We start from the raw sequence: 21715 nt of genomic DNA, 5'->3' as shown, positions 1-21715 counted from the left end.
GGTTGCTGTAAGGTTAAAAAATAAGTAGTACCCATAGAATTTCTAATTTCGTCTCTTTTTTGTTATAGTCCAGCAATTATTAATTAAAGTAAAATAGAGCACAAGTATCATCTCCCTAATGTATAAACTTCATTTTCTCTAAATCATATTTCTCAAGCACTTTGAGAAAAGATTCTACGAATCTGTCCACAGTTGACAACTTTCGATTTTTCCGAAAAAGTACCAACATTTAGAACTTCGCTGAGATACATATAAGCAGTCTTGGAATCAAAACATCACTCAAAGCTACTTAAGGTTGATGTATATAAAATTGCAGTTTAAATGAAAATATTTTACTTATTTGGTTCTTTTAAGTCTCTGTGATATTTCTCGAGTCACAAGCCAAAGATAGCAATTGTTATTGTATCCTTACCAGAAACAGAGGAACTATTAAACTACCTGCGATCGGCAATTTCATATGCACCAACCCAATAGAAACAATCCAAAAACCATATACTCACTAGGGTGGCCCTTAATGTCAACCTGAGATTTATTTTGCTCTCACCCCCTAATATGGTTCCAATTCATAAAAAAATAGTCCCTGCAAAAGATTATTGCAATCGGACAACAGGAAAGGGTGCCGACCAAGCCATAAAGTTTAAAATTCATCAATGGTTTGAATTTGAAGAATTTCTCAAAAATGGTAAGCCCTATCGAAATTTTGTCCAAATAATATTCAAAGAGCATTCAATTTTCTACAATTTCTGTATACATCATTTTTTCGTGCTCCCAACCATTGTTTAGATAACAGCCTTTGAATATAGAGAAGTCCGCACTTCGAGCGTCCCACGTGTACGGCGTGACGTATTGTATATATGCGCGTTGTGCCGATCTCTCTATATTCAAACGCTATTATCTAAAAAATGGTTGAAATCACGAAAAAATTATATCTACAGTAATTGTAGAAAATTGAATGCTCTTTTAATATTATTTCGACAAAATTTCGGTAGGTCTTACCATTTTTGAGAAATTCTTTAAAAACAAATTATTGATGAATTCTAAACTTTAAGGCCTGGTCGGCACCCTTTCCTTTTGTCCGATTGCAATAAACTTTTTAAAGGGACTATTTTTTATCACATGGAGGGGTTCTAGGGGGTGAAAGCAAAGAAATACAACAACAAAAAAATTTCTACACGTATAAATAAGGGCCACTCTAGTACCCACTGTATCAACGTCAAGAACACCACAATTACCTAACAAGTGTACCTACAATTTATAACAAATATTCCCCATTATTAATGCGTACACGGTTGACAAAAGACCTCTAACCCGGAACCGCGGCCAAACGATCCCGCGGATTTCACGGTTTTTGGAATTACGTGGGTGCGGCGAAAACAACGCCGGTCACTATCGATCATCGCCGATTTCCGCGGTCCATATAGCGCGTATACGTGCCTATCCCGAGCGTTATCGCGTTCTGGCCCGATGACACAGCCTATAATACTTTACGCATCGGGAGTCGCAAATACTGGTCGGGGCCGTAATCGGAGCGGCATTACGCGTGTGCGTACGCACGCGGCCGCGTATCATTTACAGGGCGCGCTCGCAGCCACCGAGCCCGCGAGCTCCCGTACGCGAAAACCGGTATCGCCGTAGATTCGTGCCATTATCCATTAACCGCCGCGGTATTACGTTCATTTGACACGCTATCCGCGCCCGCGAACCGGCACGCTGAAACAGTTGCGCCGCGCTGTACATTTCGCGCGCGCATCGTTACGCGTATACGATCCACGCTCGTTACCGGACAGACGTCGAGGATTCTCATTAACGTCGTAACGAAGACGCGCCGGATAGATCGGGAAAAAATCGGGCGAGCGGGCGAATCGACGGACGGCGAGAGCGGAGCAAAGCGAGCCGCGTTTACGTTAACCCAGTTTCCGTCCGGTGCCCGTGGTTTCCGTAGCCAGGTTGAACGAGGATAATGACGGTTCGCGACAGCTGTCGGTTTTGCGGTGAACGATTGGGGCCTCGACACGCCGAGCTGCGCGCCGAGCTCCTTGGACCGTGCCATTCTGAATTTCAATAGATTTTACTTGTGCACGTGGATGCACCGAGTGGCGAGGCCGCTTCTTTTATTTGGTCTGCATTGGTAGTTTTGGTGTGGATTAAAAATGTTTGCGGCGTGGGGTACCGATCACGCACCGCGGACCCGCATTCGCCGATTGAAAAGGCAACTTTGTGAGTTTATAGAGTGACTCGAGACAAGAACAGTGGTATGTTGCATTCGTGCCCAATCGCCCTTTAAGTGTGTGAAAACCAACCTCAAAGTCAAATAGGCACTCCCACTCTTCGAGTACCTATAACTCCTGAAGAACAGGAGACAGAAAGAAATGTCTCAAACAAAAGTTTTATGGTGTACAAAGCGCTGCGAACTTGCGTTAACAAAATTTTGAAAACAGTTTTTTTTGTCAGTTATATTTTTTAAATTTTTTTTCAAAATTTTGTCAACGCAAGTTTGCAACACATAGTGTACCACTCAACTTTTGTTTGACAATTTTTTCTCGGTCTCTTGTAATTTAGGAGTTATGCGCGAAAAAGTGGGAGTGCCTATTTCACTTTGAGGTTAGGTTTCACACCTTTAAAGGGCGCCTGGAAACGAATGAAACGTAGCGTTGTTCTTGTCTGGGGTCACTCTATCAACCCAAAAAGTTGCCTTCCAATCTCTGAGTGCAAAGTTAGCCAGAAAGGGTTAATTGTGTTATGAGGGTATTTTTGCAAATGGCCGAGGCAGAAATTAGTAACTAGAGCGATCTTTTCTCTTTACCAAGATCCTTTACCTCCACTCGGAGAAGGAGTATAGACTAGTTCAGTTCCTAGAATCATCCTGCATGTAATACGTAAAGTAAACGGAGATTCTCGCGTCGAGGCCCAATGATGATCGCTAAGGAGTCTCTCGTTTCAGTGGTCATCGTATTTGCCACAATACGTCCTATAATTCGCAATCTGAGCAAAGTTCTCAAATGTCTCGCACGCCCCGCGACTCTCCATGGCGCGAAAGAAGTAGAGTAGCACCGCAGCATGAAAGATCAAAAACGCAACTGTGATCGTCGCTAATCTTGATACTCGCTTATCGCATTAACGCGACCCAGATTCCCGGAAGCTTTCCATCCTTCGCGCGAGACGCATAACCCACATCGCGCATATTACGATACAGCCTTGATCACGGGTCCTCGTCACAATGAACCTACTTCTTGGTCCACGTGCCGACGATATCTCCAGGGGGGCAGATCGAAATTAATATCCACCGATTAACAAGAAACGATACACACTCTCTAAGTCTTAACAGCATCTGACGACAGCGTGGCCCCCCTCAGGGCTTGAGACACGCATCATTCCCAAAAGCACACTCTTAAGACGAGAACCAAGGATCTCGAGGTACCCAAGCTGGTCTACCAGTACCGAGGTCCAGCAAGCAGCTGTGATAGAACTTTCTGAGTAAGACACTGTACCCAAGCTTGATAGGCGGTTAGGGCATTGAGCGTCGGGTTACATCAGAGGTATCCCTCTATCTTCCTCGAGTAGGTTTTCAGGGGTCCAGGTCCCCTTCACCTCGCCAGTTACGTAGAAGTTTACCGCGGACGGTAGTCGCACTTAACCCTTAACTGGTATACTGTTTTTGGCAAACGTGACTGGTATACTGGGGTCGTGGCAGGCCCCAAATAAAAAAGGACATAGAAATTTGTACAGTCGACACTAGAGCAACCACTATGAATATGTTCTTCTTAGGTAATGTAGAAAATAATAGAAGCGTAGAAAGTTAAACTATTATTTTAAAATTAATCAGAAATTCAGTTTACCAACTTAGACAACCGAAAATTGTACATCGAACTTTGGGTGCTCGGGGTCACGAGCGACCCCAGGATACCAGTTGAGGGTTAATAACCGCGAAACAAGTAGGGCGCGGTTCTTCAGCCACGTTAGATGACTCCGACCAGGATCGCGCATCCCTCCTTAACGCACAGTTATCCTTTCAGGCGAAAGCTTGCGTGCTCCAAGGGAATTCCCGTGGACCCCGCGCTGGATAACAGTAGCGTGGCGATCTATAACGCGTTCGAAATCACCGCGTCGTTCGTAACTCGCGGTGTCCAAGCCGTTAATTGCCCCCTCCGAGTGGAACTGGCCGCGTGGGCGCTCGCGAGCACAGAACTTTCCATTCACGATGGCCCTCTTATCGAGCCGCGTGTACGCGTGCATTTACATAAACGCTCGTTCACACGGTCGAACGCACAGGAGGGGCAGGGGGGGGGGGAGGCGCGCGTGAAAAGCCAACGCGCGTAATACGCAGCTGCCACGCGGCCCTCGCGCGAGACGATCGGTACGCGAGATGGACACGGGGCACGCGATAATTGCTCGTCGCCGCGTGCACCACGGCCGCATTAACCGTTAATGTTAACATAACCGATCCCGATCGCGGTGAATGGATCGTAAAGTCAATTACGCGGTCGGTTACGGGCTCGCACGAATCCTCGCCGCTCGTGCCCCGACCGGCACGCTCGTTTCGCTCTCCGTATCCTCTTCGATTTGCCCGGCGATAAATTCAGCGGGCAACGGCGTCCAGGTAACAGTTCGCGGCCTGGACGCGTCCGCTCGAAGGTCAACGTTGGCTGCACGGCGGTTTTAGGCGAATCCTGTCGTTCGCCGCGAGGGACGGGGCAGCAATCGTTCGGCTGCCGAGTTTTTTCGCATTAGGGTTTATTAGCACTTGGAGGCTGGAAATAGCGCTGCCGTGACACTGTGCGGACAGCGGTGGTACAAGTGCTGTAATACGGGGTGTCCGTAGAGCGGAGCGTTGAAAGGTACCTAGTTGTTGATCGATGCGAGGGAACGTGGGAAATATTTTCTGTGGCGTTTTGGCGCGGGATTTCGGGTTGTTTCGTCGATTCCTGCAGCTGTTTCTGCGGTATTTCAGGGTTGCTTAGCATTGCTAAGTAGATTGGTGTAGCGTTGTTTTTGGGTTGTGAGAGTTGGAGAGATATGGAGTCAATGATCTTGTGTAAATTATTGTAAGAGTGAAATGGTCCGCATTCAAAATCAGTGGCTGGAATTACTTGCTAAATGTAACATGCCAATGGACGCTTCCCTTGTGGCAGTTAATGTGAAAGAAAAGGGGAAGCGGCTCGTCTGCTGTCAGACATACTCTGCATCTGCTCCGGCATGATCAACGTCTTTCTGAAACTCTTTATGTTTGTACCAGTTTAAGAACTTTCGGAATTAGACGTTATTTAGATGAATAGAAAGCTTGAGAGGACGTTATAATTTTTACAAATCACTCTTCCGAAACAGCTGAAATTTAGCTGGAGTATTAAACGATTATAACAACGTGCAAATTATGAATAGCAGCGTTAACTATTTACAAGTGTCAATTAATTCGTATTATCAACGAATCAAATCAGCCACTGTCGAAACTGAAAGTCATTTCTAAAGCTAAGTTAATTTGTTTATGTATATTCGTTATGAACTTTTACTCAGTTTAGTGAATAGCTACTCAATACTTTGTAATTCCTGCTCTGTTCCCCAACACCCTGCATAGTACTGCTTTCACAGAATCTCGAATTTACACACAGATTACAAAATACTTGAAATATCGACCAATGACTGAACGTTTGCTTATTTCAGTGAATTATTTGCTAATTTCTTCGACTGTGATACAAAGTTATTCTAGCATTACTAGGTAAACATTTAAATGGCACTGATCTGATGGTATAAAGTTTCACGATTAGCATTTCCTGCGCCGTGTAGATTCGGTGTACAGGTAGTTTTTTATTTATACATCTTTATCGACGTTCCTCAGAAACAGGTACGTCCGTCAAGTGTTCTTTTGGTAAAATAAAAGGTAATCTATCAGATAGATTAGAACATCACGACTGTAATTAATTACCCGTTATCGTTGGATCTAAGCAATTTTTTTTGCCTGGGAACAAGTTTGCCTCGACTCGTTAGTGTACCCGATGGCTGACGGTCAGGTGACGCGTACGTCTTTTGATTTTTACGAGATTCGACTGTACGACGGTTTCGGGATAAGTTACCGTTGCCTCTGGTGACACTTACAAATTACGCAGGGACGTGAGAATTAACGACCGCTGCCCCAAGACGGCGACGCTGGCTACGGGAGATCTACGAATCTTTCCACGCCGATATACATATGTTCCCCGCGCATTCCAAGAATAATTCACGCGTTACGGGGCCCAATGAGATTGCCTGTGCACGCGTGGAAAGTAACGGAGGGGCCATAATCGTGATTTATAGTTGTAATCCAGGAGTTTTTATCAATCGCCCGAGGAATTATTAATAGTCCCGCGTCTCGATCCGCAGTCGAATAGAGAAGGACTGAGAGACGCAGGGAAAATGATTTAAGGAGCTTTACCTGTCTTGTATAATAAGTGCCGTTGAAGAAAGTCGACAAAGTGTCTTCTTCCTTGGAAGATGGTCGGAGGTTATAGGTCGAGTGCCAGGAAACACTTCCTTTTTGAGTTATGAACGCTTCTTCCTTGGTGTACAGTGTTGCAAGAGTTCCTGGCGAGGTTGGACATGCTATTTTCTGTGCATTAGAAATAATAGCTTCATACGATCGGACGACCCACTCGCGACCGTAAGAAAGTCAATTTTAATAATTTGCGCAAGGAGATGGGAAGATGGGACCGAAGATCTAATCTTTGCGAATTGTTTAAGAATTAAAGAGTCCTTGCAGAAAACAATGTAAGTGCGGAAATTAAAAAAAAATATATCAGAAAATGTTCTACGTGCCAGAGGTAATACTGTATTATAGAATATGATTTTTGGCACTTACAGTGTTTTTTGCAAAGTCTGTCTTGGAGGAAAAACACATAATTTAGAAAGGTATCGTTTCTGGACTGACTCTAGCACGTTTTCTCATATTCAAGGTACCTATATGGAATATGGTCTCAATGTTTAGTGACTTATTTCAGAAACACCTTGCAATTGCAAATCAGATGATTGCAATAATTTTTAGAATTTAATTATTTACATTATTGAGCATGGAAGATGAGTAGGTGATAGCTTTGATTGATTATTTTCTCGTTTAGGCTTCACAAATCATTTTTAATCGAAATTAACCCAATCCTGGCGTAATAATATTCTGGATCTGTTAAAAACAAATTAAACTGGATAGGTATAATAAGCATAAATCCTCCGCGAATCTATAACGACATCCACTTAATATAAAATTACTCCAGAATATTATCTGCAAATCTGAATTTCACATCCATCGCATAATCCCTGCAGGGCCTTATTCCTACCAGCACCAGTATAAAATAACGCGCCCTGTATTGAAGTAGCCTGGACTACCAATAAACCACCACTCACAACTACGTTTAAATTCATAAGAAGCAAGAAATTAAAGTAATCCAACCCACAGGGTCCAGCGCAATCATTCACACGATATCGAGCAAGGGGGCATAAATAAAACGCGACAGATTCCCCCTGGAGCCACTGCCGCTACACGCCTGCGTCTTAACGCTTCTTTTTTTTTTAAAAAAAGAAACCTTTAATAGCCGTAATTTTATATAACAACAGGAACGAAGGGGCCCTCGCCTCGTCGTAACTAACGCGATCAAGAGATTTGCACCGCGAGCCATCGCGATTCCTCGCGAAGACAAATCGCCAGGTGACGCGTGCTCGCCGGCTCCCGCGTCCAGTTCGGTCAATGGTCGCTGGAGTCGACGAAACGGAAATCGTCTGGGAGCACTGTTGTCAGGGGTCTCGCGAAAGGATGCCACGGGGGAAATTATTAGCGTGGGATCTATTGCTTGGCCCCCATAAGTGGCGGGCAGAAGGCACCGTTACAGCGATACACGCGCAAGTCCCACTGGCCCTTCGTAGCATTCCAGGCATCGGGACATTCCACGAATGTCTCACTCGCCTGCGTCTGAGGAAATCGCCGCGCGCCTATGTGTGTCGCCACGCACGGCAGATAGGCACCGCGGGTCGCGTGTTCGGTGCTTTCGATTTTTGCACCGTCTCGGGGAGCAATAATGGCCCCGCTGTGGGAATTCCACGGGTACGAAGCTCGCGTGCCTCCGAGCCACCGTCCGATCACCGGCATCTCGATTACTCGATTAGATCGCTGAACGGTGGAACACCAATGACTCGAGTTTCCCATGTCGAGGTTGAAACGCGAGAGGGCCCTTCCGCGGGCAGTGATACGCGGGAAATGGGAGGGCAGCAGTTAGAGTTTAGACGATGATGGTAGAGGTATAGTAAGCGATAGTGAGGTTTGTAGGCGGAGTTAAAAAGAACTTCGGGGAATACTGGGTTAGTGGACTCTGTTTGGGCATGCGCGTTGGGGACGTCGCAGTAATGTAGGTACATGGCAGATGTGCATATCTATGTCGCAATTGTAAAGTCAGCATTTTTGTAAAAAGTCTAGCATTTTTATAAAACGCCACCTTTTTATACAAAGTCTAGCATTTCTACAAAATGCCACCTTTTTGTTAAAAGTCTAGCACTTTTATAAAACGCCACCTTTTTGTAAAAAGTCTAGCATTTCTACAAAATGCCACCTTTTTGTAAAAAGTCTAGCATTTCTAGAAAATGCCACCTTTTTGTTAAAAGTCTAGCACTTTTACAAAACGCCACCTTTTTGTTAAAAGTCTAGCACATTTATAAAACGCCACCTTTTTGTAAAAAGTCTAGCATTTCTACAAAATGCCACCTTTTTGTTAAAAGTCTAGCATTTCTACAAAATGCCACCTTTTTATAAAAAGTCTAGCATTTCTAGAAAATGACACCTTTTTGTTAAAAGTCTAGCACTTTTACAAAATGCCACCTTTTGGTAAAAAGTCTGGCATTTCTACAAAATGCCACCTTTTTATAAAAAGTCTAGCATTTCTACAAAATGCCACCTTTTTATAAAAAGTCTAGCATTTCTACAAAATGCCACCTTTCTGTTAAAAGTCTAGCACTTTTACATAATGCCACCTGTTTGTAAAAAGTCTAGCATTTCTACAAAATGCCACCTTTTTGATAAAAGTCTAGCACTTTTACAAAATGCCACCTTTTTGTAAAAAGTCTAGCATTTCTACAAAATGCCACCTTTTTATAAAAGTCTAGCATTTCTACAAAATGCCACCTTTTTGTAAAAAGTCTAGCGCTTTTACAAAATGCCACCTTTTGGTAAAAAGTCTGGCACTTTTACAAAACGGCATCTTTTGGTACAAAGTCTAGTGCTTTTACAAAACGCCACCTTTTTTATCGAAGAAACGTTTTCACTCTAATTAGGTTGAGGAATAATAGCCTATCTGTAATACTTTTATATATTAACATACATTAAACACACTAAACACTTATAGCTCATTAAATACATACTAGGTACAAAGTAGTTTTTAAGAAATTCAGATTTCCAATTACTTAAATATTCTTGATACAGTCCAGAATTTGTTATTCCCGATTTTAAATTATTTCTGTACATTAATAATTTATTGAAAAGCGCGATTTCTGCAGGGGTAATACCACTCGCAGTTGTGCCCAAAACGAAACGAAGGATAGCGTCAGATGACTGGCTTCGATTCGCGTGTGTAATACATTGATAAATATTATAAAAACTTGTGGCACACATAATTTCACGACAAAACTTTCTTAACGCTCTACGTAGCATTAGCAGTGATTAGCATCAGTGTCAGTCCAGACGATACGGATGCTAGCGGCGCGAGTGTTGGTATCGTTTGTATGCATGAGTTACTTAATAGGCGTTCCAATTAATACAGACTAAAGAATACTGCTGCGTGTCAATCAATTCCCCGGCTGATTCTCAGCCGAGTAACACTGAAGATGTAGGGTAAGGGGAATATGTATGCGTCTACGTCACGCTACTTCTATGCCCTCGTTATAATTAGTCAATTAACATTTCCTGTTCGCAGTCGGAGCGGCATTAAAGTATATAATGCAAGAAACATTTTTCCTTGAATCACGCTGGCAATCTCACTCGTACATCTCGGCTCTTGTTCCGAGGCTTCTATTTCAGCATTTTATGTAAACCGCTCCAACGGAGGAACGTTGCCTTCTGCGAAATGCTGGAGCAGATGTTCGATTCGGCACAGAAAGAAACATTGTATCGCAATGCGGCTCGGTAACATTAGACGCAACCGAGTTTTTACGCGAAACTTAATCCAGCGGCCTGCTCGCGTAATTTTACGGCAGCCACCCCGCGGCCGTCTGCCCACGTCGATCGTTCCGCTGGAACGGCCACGGACAGGATAGTCCTTCACCGGGCGGCCACGAGTCATTAACCAATCAGTGGTAATTGTTTGGCATTCGCTAATGTAAATCCGGATCGAAGGCAGGCAGAGGCGTGTCCCCTACCAGGCGTCGCTATCATCGCATTAATTAAACATGCGCCTCGATAGAGAGGGGCCCGCAGTATCCCGCCGTCACGACGCGAACCGCACACGTGGAGTCGCAAACATCGCTGACGTCTATCACTGGTAATCCGCGGCGTGCCCCCTCGCGCGCGCACCGCAGTAGTAAACTCAATTTTAATTAACGTCCTCCGCGTGACAGCGTCATCCACGGCTGTGCGCCGTCCTAGCAGCCAGCCCGGCAGGTTCTTCCTTCCGCTTCGCCCCCGATGCCACGGGGTCCACAATCCACGCCGTCAGGCTGTCTACGCTCCAATCCAAATACACACTGCCCACGCAGTATATACGACACTCTTTTCTCGCCTCTGCCATCCGCGGAACGAATCACCACTGGCTTTACGACGCCGCAGATTTTGTCGCGCTTCAGCCACGGAAGCTGAATGGACCACTACGGTCGGGTGATAAATTTATCGTTGGTATGGGCTTGGGAAATTGCAAGCGAGACTTAGTGGAATTGTTTATATATCGATGGGGGTGGTAGTTTTTGGGTAATCATTGCTGACAGTGAAATTATATTTTTATTGAAATTAGATTCGCGCAGTTTTTAATTGTCTTTTATGGAGCTTATTCTGCTTGTTTTGAGTTTACTTATGTGGAAATGTTGTTTGAATTTCAGTGTTATTTTACCTACTGAGTATCAGTATTGTGAAATTCGGAGTTCTTGGGTTTTGCTATGATATGTGACGAAGTAATTAGAATTTTGTTATAATTTTACCTCACACTGTGCTAATTACTGTCAGAACTTAAGTAGCACCTGTAGGAAAGTATCGATCCCCTTGGAGGAAGCATAATTCTTCGAATCAATATTGATTCTGCCGTAATTCCGCACATAAGGACTTGGAGTCCTCGATCAATACGCGTTCTATTGTCAGCCATTAACAAAAGCCCCTGATTCTCGACTGCCCGGTGAACAGACCCTGTTACAGTTCCATTTGCGATGGTATCGATACTTCCTCTATTGCCGTGGCACTAGTACCATCCAGTAATCACCCGGCCGTTCGATACGTTTCAATTCCCCTAAACCGCCGCTTGACCATCGAATTTCTTAGCTGCCATAAGTGAATACCGGGCCAGTCGCGTCGCTCATTTCGTAACGCCGAGAACGCGAATTAGAAAGGGACCCTGTATCGGTCATCCAGTTAATGGATCGTACCGAAAGTCGTCGAGGAACGGGCCGAGGAGAAGAAAAAAAGAACCCGGAGGAAGTCGATTTGCGGTCGGTCCGTCTGGCGATCGTGTTTCCAAAGAGTAATATTCGGTTGTACCCCGCGAGCCGGACAAAAACGTTACCCTTGCCGGAATTAAGTCCCGCGGGAAAAAAAAAGATCTCTATACACGGGAACTTCATCGCCGAGGATAGATTATCGTGTCCACGAATTGGCGTCCACTTGGACGATCCAGCGTTTAAGAAAAAAAGAGAAGAAACTGTTGAGGTGCTCTCTGTTAGGTGGCGGCTGGTAAATAAGGAGCAGAAATCGGGCGCCAGACGCGGGGAACAGGGGAAGGCTGAATCGCTCGGAGCGTTCGTATCAACGGTGTCTATACGGTCATTAAGAGAATGAGGTTGTAAGGCGATCGCTGTCAATCGAAACCTTGACGAAGCGATGCGTTTAATCCGCCTAAAAAGACAACCACTTGTGCGTCGCTGGGAGGCAGCGCTCAGTTCCTCCGCTAGTGGCTCCGTGGCCGCGACGATTACCACAGCGTATTAACGATTTTCGCGACAGCCGTGAAGCCGATGGCAAAATCAGGCAGCTGGCCTATTAGAAGCCTGCCAATTGATCTCTGCCGCCGAACACAAGTTTAACAGAGTCCAGGCCCCGCCAGGTTGAATAACTCATAAACGCTTCGCCGCGAACCGAGGCACGGTTTTATGAATGGCCGCAGGAGGGAACAGGTTTCACTCTAGCTGTACAATCATTAAGGTATTTTAGTTTCACTTTATTGCCGTTTTACGGTCTCCCCGATTCTGAATCTCTATTGCTCAATCCGCGGTCGACGCGCTCGCGGCTATTCGAATTTCAAATCGATCCGTGCTCGCCGACCCGGCACCGCACTTTTTCACCTTGCCGTGTCCACCGGGATCGATTAAAACGCGTGGCGAGCAAGGGCAAACGTTTAATCGTGCCCGTAATCACGGTTCCTATTTGCCTCCGATAGGTGACACGGATAGTCGGCTGAGACATTGTTGCTGGGGTAGAATACTGGTCACGCTGGTAGGTCGGAAGGTTTATCGTGTTCGCAGAAGTGGCATTAGAACGACGGTGGAAGAAACTTGTCGGGCCGGTAATCTAACGCTTATCGATTCATTAGCAACTGTGTTTCGTTTTTTTAATCAACAAAGCGTCGTTGGCAAGTGGGTTAAACATGAGCTACGAAGCGGGCTGGTTTTAATTTCCTTCCTTCTCGTTCCTGTGCCTCGCTGCTGTCGGATGAAGACAACGCTCCGCGTGCTACTATCGGTCGTAACGTATCTTGCACGATAAATCGATGTTAACAGCCGCGCGATAATCATCGGAGGTCAATGCTAATCAGGAACAGAAATACCGGTATGAAAGTGTATGGAAGTCGTTACTCGAGTCATTTGTCTCTTCCGTTCTATACTGGTTTCGATGTTTGCTTAATGTTTACGGTGAATACAGTCTCATGGTGCACTGTGGTGCTGGCTTTTCAAGTTTGCTTCATCTGTGCTTGAATACATTTGTTAGATTTATGAAGGTGTCACATTGTTTAATTATGTTCTGGGAGATAAGTGGGTAGGCTGGACACAATTGCAGGAATACAGTGGAGCTTTGATTATAGGGAATGATCGGTGAACGTTATATTCAACGTTGGATAATCGATTTTTGCAGATAATGGAATGAAAATATTTGAAAATGTGGGTAATGATTGTTTGAACTTTCTGATGCTGAAATTCCACGACTATTCAATGGTTTTTTTCGTTCTACGTTTTAATTCATCAATCCTTTTGAGTTATATTGTTGCATAATCTTCTATGGCCGAGTTTTTTCATAGGGTTATTTTTTTTCGGCATTTGTGATATCTTGAAATTATTTCTAAAGCTATGATTTTGTTTGCAATTTATAGAAATCTGATTTCTAGTTATGTGATATCGTCCTTTCATTTTTGTAAGAAGTTTCACTTTTTTCCAAATTTAACCCTTTCCTATTCTGCAGATAAGTTATTATTTTCAAGCCAGTGCCTCTCGAGACAGATAGTAAGATAATTCTCTTACTAGATGCCATCATTCGGAAACCTAGTGTTTGAATAAAAGGTGTACAGTAAATGGAACATTGAGCTAAACCATGTTGTCATTTATAATTTTCCTAAAGCTTTCGTTTCATAGAATCTTGATTATTCAAACACAAGTGAGATAACACAATTGTATCTGAACACTGTTCTATTATCCGAACAAAGTTCAATCGAACCTTCGGTTGTGTCTAGGATTTCTAACAAAACTGACTTTCAAGTTGACTTAAAAAGTTCTATATTAATACTTCATAGTAAAGTTCTATATTAATACTTCATAAAAAAATCTAACATTCGAAAAAAAAAAAATGAAAGAGACATAAATGACAAAACTGAAAGGAGCATGGAAGAAGACGTTTCCATTTTAAGAAACAACATTTCTACACATTTGAATGCCATCGTGCCTAAGATCGTGCGTAGTATAAAACAAAGTAGCGCCACGAAGATCCTCGCTGAAGAAAGAACATATTGAAAACCAAAAACTGGGACTTCCAAAATCATTAAACATTAACATAATTTGATCTTCCTATCTTCGTATTAAAATATAATAATTTTATTATCCAAAAATGTCAACTACCCACGTTTCGTGCCTACCAACCAGTTCGCATAATCGAGGTTCTCCGTTGACCCCACATTCCCGCAACACTAAATTCACCGCCGGAGAAACTTCACCGCCGGCGGCGACAATTTTCATCGAACAATCATAAAGTAACGCGAAGTGACCGGAAACGGTTCCGTTGTGCCTTATCGAATGGGACCGAGGCGAGATTAATCGCAGTCTCGTTTATCGAAATCCGTACGCGAAGGTCGCGTATCCTGATTCCACGGAACGGATCGGGCACACGCACACTCGAAACCCCATAACCATGATTTCTCCTGGCGAATCAATTTTGCGCCGAGACCTCCTTGGGATTCGAACCGCGACCTGGCGGACCGGTGTTCAGTTAATTTGCTCGCTAGACCATGGTGGTCGGATAAATTAAAATAGATCCGGCTGCGAGTCGCCTCTGCAGCCGGCCCCGCTCGCGTACCATTAGAAAATTGTTGAGCGGAGAATCTAACGACAACGTTGTTTGCCTTTCTAGGGAAGCGTGTCTCATCGTGAGAGGCTGGGACCTCCAGGATGCCAGGGGTGTGGAGGTTGCTACGTATTATGATCTATATGGTGAGTGATACAGCGATTACCGGACGTGCACACGTGCATCCCCCATAATGCAGGCAAAAGGATAACGATAGATGCGAGAACGAGCCCACACGGAATGTATGACTCAGTATTGGCCTAACGGTTAGCCTATATACAGCCAGCATGGGAAACGTCGGTTTAGAAGCTTTACTTATGATTTCGATAAATAGCACCCGGGTTGGATGAAAGTTAATCTGGCTTCCGGGTGATAATCACCGTTGAGTTGATCTAATGAGAAGTGTGGAATGATTGAATGCTATCCGGCTGAAAGTATCTAACTTTCTGGCGTAATGAGTATATGATTGATAAATGATTGTGCTCGGAATGCTGCAAGCGAGTTATGGGGCTTAAAGTGTAAAGAGGTGGTTTCTTTTTTTTTATGTACGCAGGCCCGGCTCGAGCCTTCTTTTGCGCCCTAGGGGAACTTGCCAAATTGCGGGCTTTATTTATAAGAGGGACATTTATTTGAGCTTTTCGATGGCCCCACTCTGAATTTGTATTCGTAGCTGAAAACATTTGTAGTGCGACTTGTAATATTTTACTTAAAACCGTACGTTAAAAAATAACAATAATGGAAAGACCATTTTAGGCACCATGTCAACATTGCGGTAGTTACGTTTTAGCTTTTGAGTCCTGGTGAATTAACAAAGACTATGTATTGCAAAATTCTCTGTCGATAAGTTTCTTTAATTCATTTTAATTTGAGAATTAAAGTCTGAGGAAGTGGAGTGACGGGCTAAAGTCTCTGGAAAGAGACTACTTTTCAGCTGTACTTTGGAAGCAATGCGTAGCTAAAAAATATTATTTTTATTTAGTCCTTGTTTGAAGGGATATTCAGAGCTTTTAGTGTTACAATACCAAATTCTATGCTCCTCTGTTTAACGAATTTAGAGCATCGTTTGTTGTTATATACTGGGGAGAAAATAACACCCGATTGGGTATTTTATCAAGATCATAGCATAAAGTAACGATCGACGTTGGTTGGAACACAATTTTCGTCAAAGGACATGTACAATTGAAATGGGCCATTCTGACAACCTAGCTTCAATTCCCTCTGATGTTTTCACAAGGGAGCTTAGAATATTGAATGCGAAGACACATCGGCTGAAGCAAAAATCAATTACTGCCTGAAATTTCCTGGTGTAATCCGTGTCGAAATGGACTAATGTTTCGCTGGTACAGCAGCTGGCTTCATCAAGGATCTGTTGGCGCGCTGACATATTCAATCACGTTAATCTGGTGATTGAGGTAGAATTTCTATTATCTTCAGACAATTGAATACTGCTACTCCCTCTATACAAATTATGCTTAAAACCTTTGCCAGATTTAAAACAATTTAAAAAATCATTTTCCCAACACTTTTCATGAGATCATTTTCAAACTCTCCTGTCTTCCATTCGCCGCCTGTACCTAATCACGAGATTCCCTACTCGAAAAAAGCAGGTACGCATTCCTAAACTATCCAACATCCATCTCCAGTCCGTAATTCTTACGTCGATCAATTATCCGTCCTACACATCTCACCTAATTAAATACTCCATACACACGCTCCCACCAAACCCATGGAACTGCTGCACTGTCTCGCATCTGTTCCCACGATCCCAGCCCTTATCAGTTAACCGTTCCTTTTGTCGGCCAATTAAGCCGTAGATCGGGCGCAGGTTCGGTCGCCAATTCCGATAATGGGCTGTAATTTCAAGCGTGTTTGCTGACGCCGCGATACTCGTGAATCCCTTAATTAAAGGCCTAACGGGCCTGGTAGTCAAACTCTAACAAGTGAAGGTACCGTTCAGAACGAGAAATCACCAACAGAGAAATCTCTCCGCCCCTCCTCTGTCCAGTGTGACAGGGGGGCACGAGGATGCGTCGACGGTGCTCGCCCAGAAACGGCAGAAACAACGTCCAACGAGAAATTCGTCATAGCTGGATGACAATGCGATGACGCGGCTGGAGACGCGGCTGCTTACAGGCGGATATTGCCTACTCTAGGTACCGTTACGCCTGTCTTACGACCTTCTTTCCCTCCCTTTCCCCCGACACCTGCGCCCCCTTTGAATGTTAGTCAGGACCCATGGGCAACCTATGGCCCTCGTGACGTTATTGTCTCGCGCGGGAAATACGCGAGGTTCTCCCGCGTGCTTGCCCTGTGTAAGTTCGTGCACTTCCGTGATCCATTGATTACATTGGTAGATTGGATACTTCTGGGTACTATTAATAAATCCTTCTGGGCTCTTTGTTGTTATAGTTACTATGTTCCTTAGGACTTTTTTCACCCACTCACGTTTTCATTTCTTTGAGAGCTCTGTTAACTTTGAGAGGAATGCAAGGATTGTTGGTAATGTGAGAGGTTCTTGTTCCTTCATATTGTCAAAGAACAGTCTCATCCAGCTGGTGATTTGACTTACAAAAGAGAGAAGCAGATCTTATCTAGTTATCAGGAATGGGAACATGTGCTCCAGTGTAGGTGGAATAGTTATTTGTTTGAAGGATTTATTCTAATTTGATGTTATTCAGTGTTCTCATAATGGATAGACGCTAATTTCAGGGTCGTTTTAGGATCGTCGTAGGCCCCAGGCACTTTTCCATAAAAACTGTATTTGTATTTTGAAATTAAATTATATTTTCAATTTTGTTTTTGTTAGATTAGGGTACATTCCTATTTAAAATTTTATTTTTAGACTTTCGTAGCTCCCTGTAGGTTCGTAGGCCCTAGTGCCTACTGTGCCTATTGGATAAGATGGCCCTGGCCAGATTGACGCTTTATAGAAAATGCAATTCTGAGTTGAAAAGTTGTAGTAAATTTTTTTTAAACATTCTAAATTTAGCCAAGTCCCTGATGTCTCTGAATTGTTGGTCGAGGTTCATTAATTCTTCAAAGTTCACTCACAGTAATCATTAAAAATTCTGTAAACATTTATTTTATAAACGTTTCAGGCATACTGTTTGATGTGACTTCATGTACATTCCTAATGCGGTTGTAACTTCTTTACGTATTTCCCTACCTAATTACTAGTTTGCAGATATTTGATGACATTTGCTCCTTCATTCGTCCTGACACTCGTATGACATCTATACACCTAGATTTCTTAATTGATACCGCAAAGTGGGGGAACATTCGCAGGTTTTTGTAACGTTTTGTTATACGATATAAAACTTAACATTTTTACAATTAACTTTTTCAGGGCGTACAATGAACACAAATAATATTTTCGACAAATTTATGAAGCATATATAAATGTGATTTTTAGCAGCATAAAGAAACAATCAAGAACTATTTGTTGCATATAAACGCTCCAATTTAATAAAAACTGGACATACAATATTTATGGATCGTGTTGATTAACTGTCAATGTTAGCCTGTGCTGCCAATGTCCCCTCAGTTTACGGTACCAAAAAACATTCCCGAAATCAGGGAATACCCCTGCAAGGCGCCTACTGCATTAGTCGTCGGTGGCTAGCCACCGTCAGTGACACCTCCAAAAGGTGTGCAGTCATTCGGTTCTTTATCCCCGAAATGACGAACAGCTTCTGCGAAGAGAAAAACGAAGAAAGTCAGAGTGTAAGCAACTGCCTGGGCCATTATTGGTATCCGCTGAAAAGACCGTGACGCGGAGAAATAGATGGTCGGCCTGAGCATAGTCAAGCGCGTAAGGGGGCACGGAGGAAGCCATTTCCGCGTGTCACGAGGAACACAATCGGGTACACAGAGACGGGCATTAGTATTCGAACGCCAGAGGAGCTGCGATGGGAACTTCACCTACCAGCGTGCCTCACGTTCAAGTAACTCGGAATACTGATACACTGGCTATTGCAACGAGCCGCCGCGGAATCATAAAGCCTGTATCCCCGCGAATTGCCTCAGCCCCCTGCCCGTAATATAAATATGTCATTTGTCATTCGTTCCACGCACGGAAGCACGAGCGCATTGTCTTCCTTTGACAGACAACGGAGACACGCGGCTGTCGCGCGACTGGGGACACTTCCTGCACCCCGATTCTGTTTTCTTTCTACTCTACTGGCTTATTTTTGTTCGTATGTCTGTCAGATTTTTAAGATCGCGTGCACCTTCGTGGGTTATTAGTGACCACGTTGCATGATTAAGGTGCAATTAATTTATACTGTACAGGTCGAATATTATCGGTAGAATAGGAATAGTATACACAGTGGTATGTCAGATTAAGTGGAGTGGAGCAACATCTTTTAAGATGTATTCGCTTATTGTTGACAGAAAACGCTGCTAAGGGAAGTTTTTTCTATCCCCCGTAATATTCAACTTGGATCTTGGAGTCGAAGGGGTTTAGAAAATATGTATATATCTACGTGAAGGATTTGCATTAGGAAGTTCAATTAGCAATCGTAATCTCTTACTACTCTGAAACAAAGTAAAACACAAGTGCATTGTTCAGTGCACTAACTTGACATCGGGGCTGGGGGAAATAGATTTTTAAAATACATAAATAGAAATATTTTTATTTCTTCGAGTGATACAGGATTTGACAAATAAACTTTTCTTTGAAATAGTAGTTAGAGAAATAGTATTTCACATATATATTTTAATACTAACTCATACAAATACTATTGTGAAATGAGTATTTCATTGAACTATAAGAAAATAGTATTTCAAATAATAATACTTCAAACAATGCCTAGTATTTCAAATAATAATATTTCAAACAATACCTGAGTGATAATATAAAATATGTATGTAAACATACCTGCGTTCAGAAATACTTACAAGAAATATTTACAAGAATATATGTAAAAATGTTATCTTGAAAAGATAAGGAGCAACATTTGGGAGATCTGTTTGATTTTTAAATTTAGTATCTCCAACTTTCGATCCCCTATTTTTTATATTTGAATTCGAGTGTAAATAGTATTTGCTCATGATTTAAACATTTATTAAGCAGCATTTTCACACAGTATTTGCTTATGGAAATATTTCAGTGTTAAGTATTGTCTCAAATTATTCCAAATTTTCTCCAGCCCTGCTTGAGATCCAATAATAATACTACCATGATCAAGAATTTATCTAAAAAATTGAGTACTCAACAAAATAAAATAAATAAACGAAAGAAGAGCTACATTAGGTCAGTGCAAAAACTGGTTTCCTTTATTAAACCAAAGTCTTTATGAAAAGTAAAAATAACAAGTCTCTGTAATCAAAGTATTTTCCTTGGCGATCTATAACCTTCTTCCCTTTTCTGGTAAAAGTACAAGTAAGTGTACTAAAAAACGACATTACCGTAAACTTAACGTCAGCCAACAGTGAGCCAACGAACTTTTGCACCGCCCTAATATTTCCATTAAAGAACAAACGTCACTCCAAAGCTTCCACGACCCGTTCCCCCCAGAAACATTTCTTTCCCCTGACACCATGCAATCATCCTTCGACCCATTTCCCCTCGGAGACAATAACCGTGACCCAAATGACGGCGGAAGGCCCGGCCGCCTCGCCCTGCGCAATCATTTGCCTGCGCTGGCGCGGCGAGTGTATGTCGGAGCGGTCTCCGTCGACTCATTGATCCTCGATCGTCGACCATGAACCGAGAGGGGCCGTGGCAGGCCGGGTGCTCGGGCAGAAAAACAGGGCCTCGCTCGCGACAGCGCGCCACAGAGACGCACACACGCGCGCGGCCCCCAGGCGTATGCCAGGTGCGTAATCATTTCTAATGAAACGTTGTCATTTAACAGCGCGATTGTAAGAGCGCAGAAACTTGTTTTCACTTGCGCGAAAAACGTCGACCGTTAATGCAGCGGTAAAGACGCCTCTCCCGTTACAGCATTGCGCGAGCACGGCGTGTACACGCGACCGGGGAACACCTTCCGCCCGGCGATGCTCACTTACGCGTACACGCGCGCACGGGATTTTGCTGCGGCCAGGCCCCGGCCATTCTTCTCTGTGTCGGTCACGCGTTCGAGGCGATACGCCCCAAAGACGTGGCCGAGAATGCCGGGCGAGATTTCTAGAAATCCCCAGCACGAGAACACGCCTAATCTCCCACGGCCTGGGGCCCGCGCGCCGCGGGGACTTCTCGGGGCCGTACCGCCGCGCCGTAACACCGTGTTACGTGTGAGAAAAGAAAGAACCCGCGGAATCACCGTAACGAGAACATCGGAACGTTTTGCTGACGGTAATATTCCCAAAGCGATCGCACGGTAGATCCTGACGCATGTCCGCTGCCCCTCCGCGCCCTCTACGCGAGGTAGACGGATTTATAGTCGGCGCGGAATGCCGGGGATGGAGTGGTAGTTTACGATAAGCATAATGGCGGGATCATGGCACTGTGATTGAAAATAAAGATTGGTCGGGACGGGACATTATAGATACGCGCGGGATAAGTTGATTATTGAGCAGCTTGTTCGCAACATATTGACGCGGGATGGTTTTACGATCGGTAGCGTTTGCGGCTGTTTTGCGTGATTTGCGTTTTCCTCTTCCATTCCTCAACGGCTAAGCGACATGGGGGCTGTTGTAATAGTTTTTGCGTAGGATCATGGCGCATATGTTGCGCAGACTGGCGCTTCAGGTTTATGCATCTCATCCAGGATTGATCCACATAGTAGCGACGGATCGTAGGAGGCGTGTACGCGGCCGTAACTTTACGATTCACGACAGGGTACCTCCTATCCATAGAACGGTACGTGTAATGAAGGATGAATCGTTTATTATAGCAGCTGTGAAATATCTCCTGCCAGTTAACTTAAGACGTCTCGCGGTTTGCATCGTTGGCGAGCGAGCGTGGACGTTTTGCTTCGATTAACACTATGCTCGTAGATCTCCGGTCTGAACGGTGTTATTATGTATTAGGAGGAAGGATAGTTATGCCCGATGGATATCTACGAGATTTTTTTATGGTCGTTATTGGGA

The 21715-nt window shown here is 43.8% G+C and overlaps 1 protein-coding gene across 3 annotated transcripts in view; it reads left to right on the top strand.

The window, feature by feature from the left end:
* M (zona pellucida domain-containing protein miniature) overlaps positions 1-21715 on the top strand; it is a 51783-nt gene that overhangs the window by 18669 nt on the left and 11399 nt on the right. For 2 of the 3 annotated variants that reach the window (XM_076822535.1, XM_076822533.1), the window contains exon 2: positions 14747-14826. In XM_076822535.1, the coding sequence (XP_076678650.1) occupies positions 14785-14826 (42 nt within the window). In that variant the 5' untranslated portion in view covers positions 14747-14784. Of the gene's footprint in view, positions 1-11767; positions 12338-14746; positions 14827-21715 lie in introns of those variants that run through there. The other variant, XM_076822534.1, reaches the window with a different exon arrangement.

The sequence above is a fragment of the Andrena cerasifolii genome, chromosome 10, assembly GCF_050908995.1.
Source record: "Andrena cerasifolii isolate SP2316 chromosome 10, iyAndCera1_principal, whole genome shotgun sequence".
Lineage (NCBI taxonomy): Eukaryota > Metazoa > Arthropoda > Insecta > Hymenoptera > Andrenidae > Andrena > Andrena cerasifolii.
The sequence above is the reverse complement of the archived record's forward strand: the minus strand, read 5'-3'. Positions and strand labels throughout refer to the sequence as shown.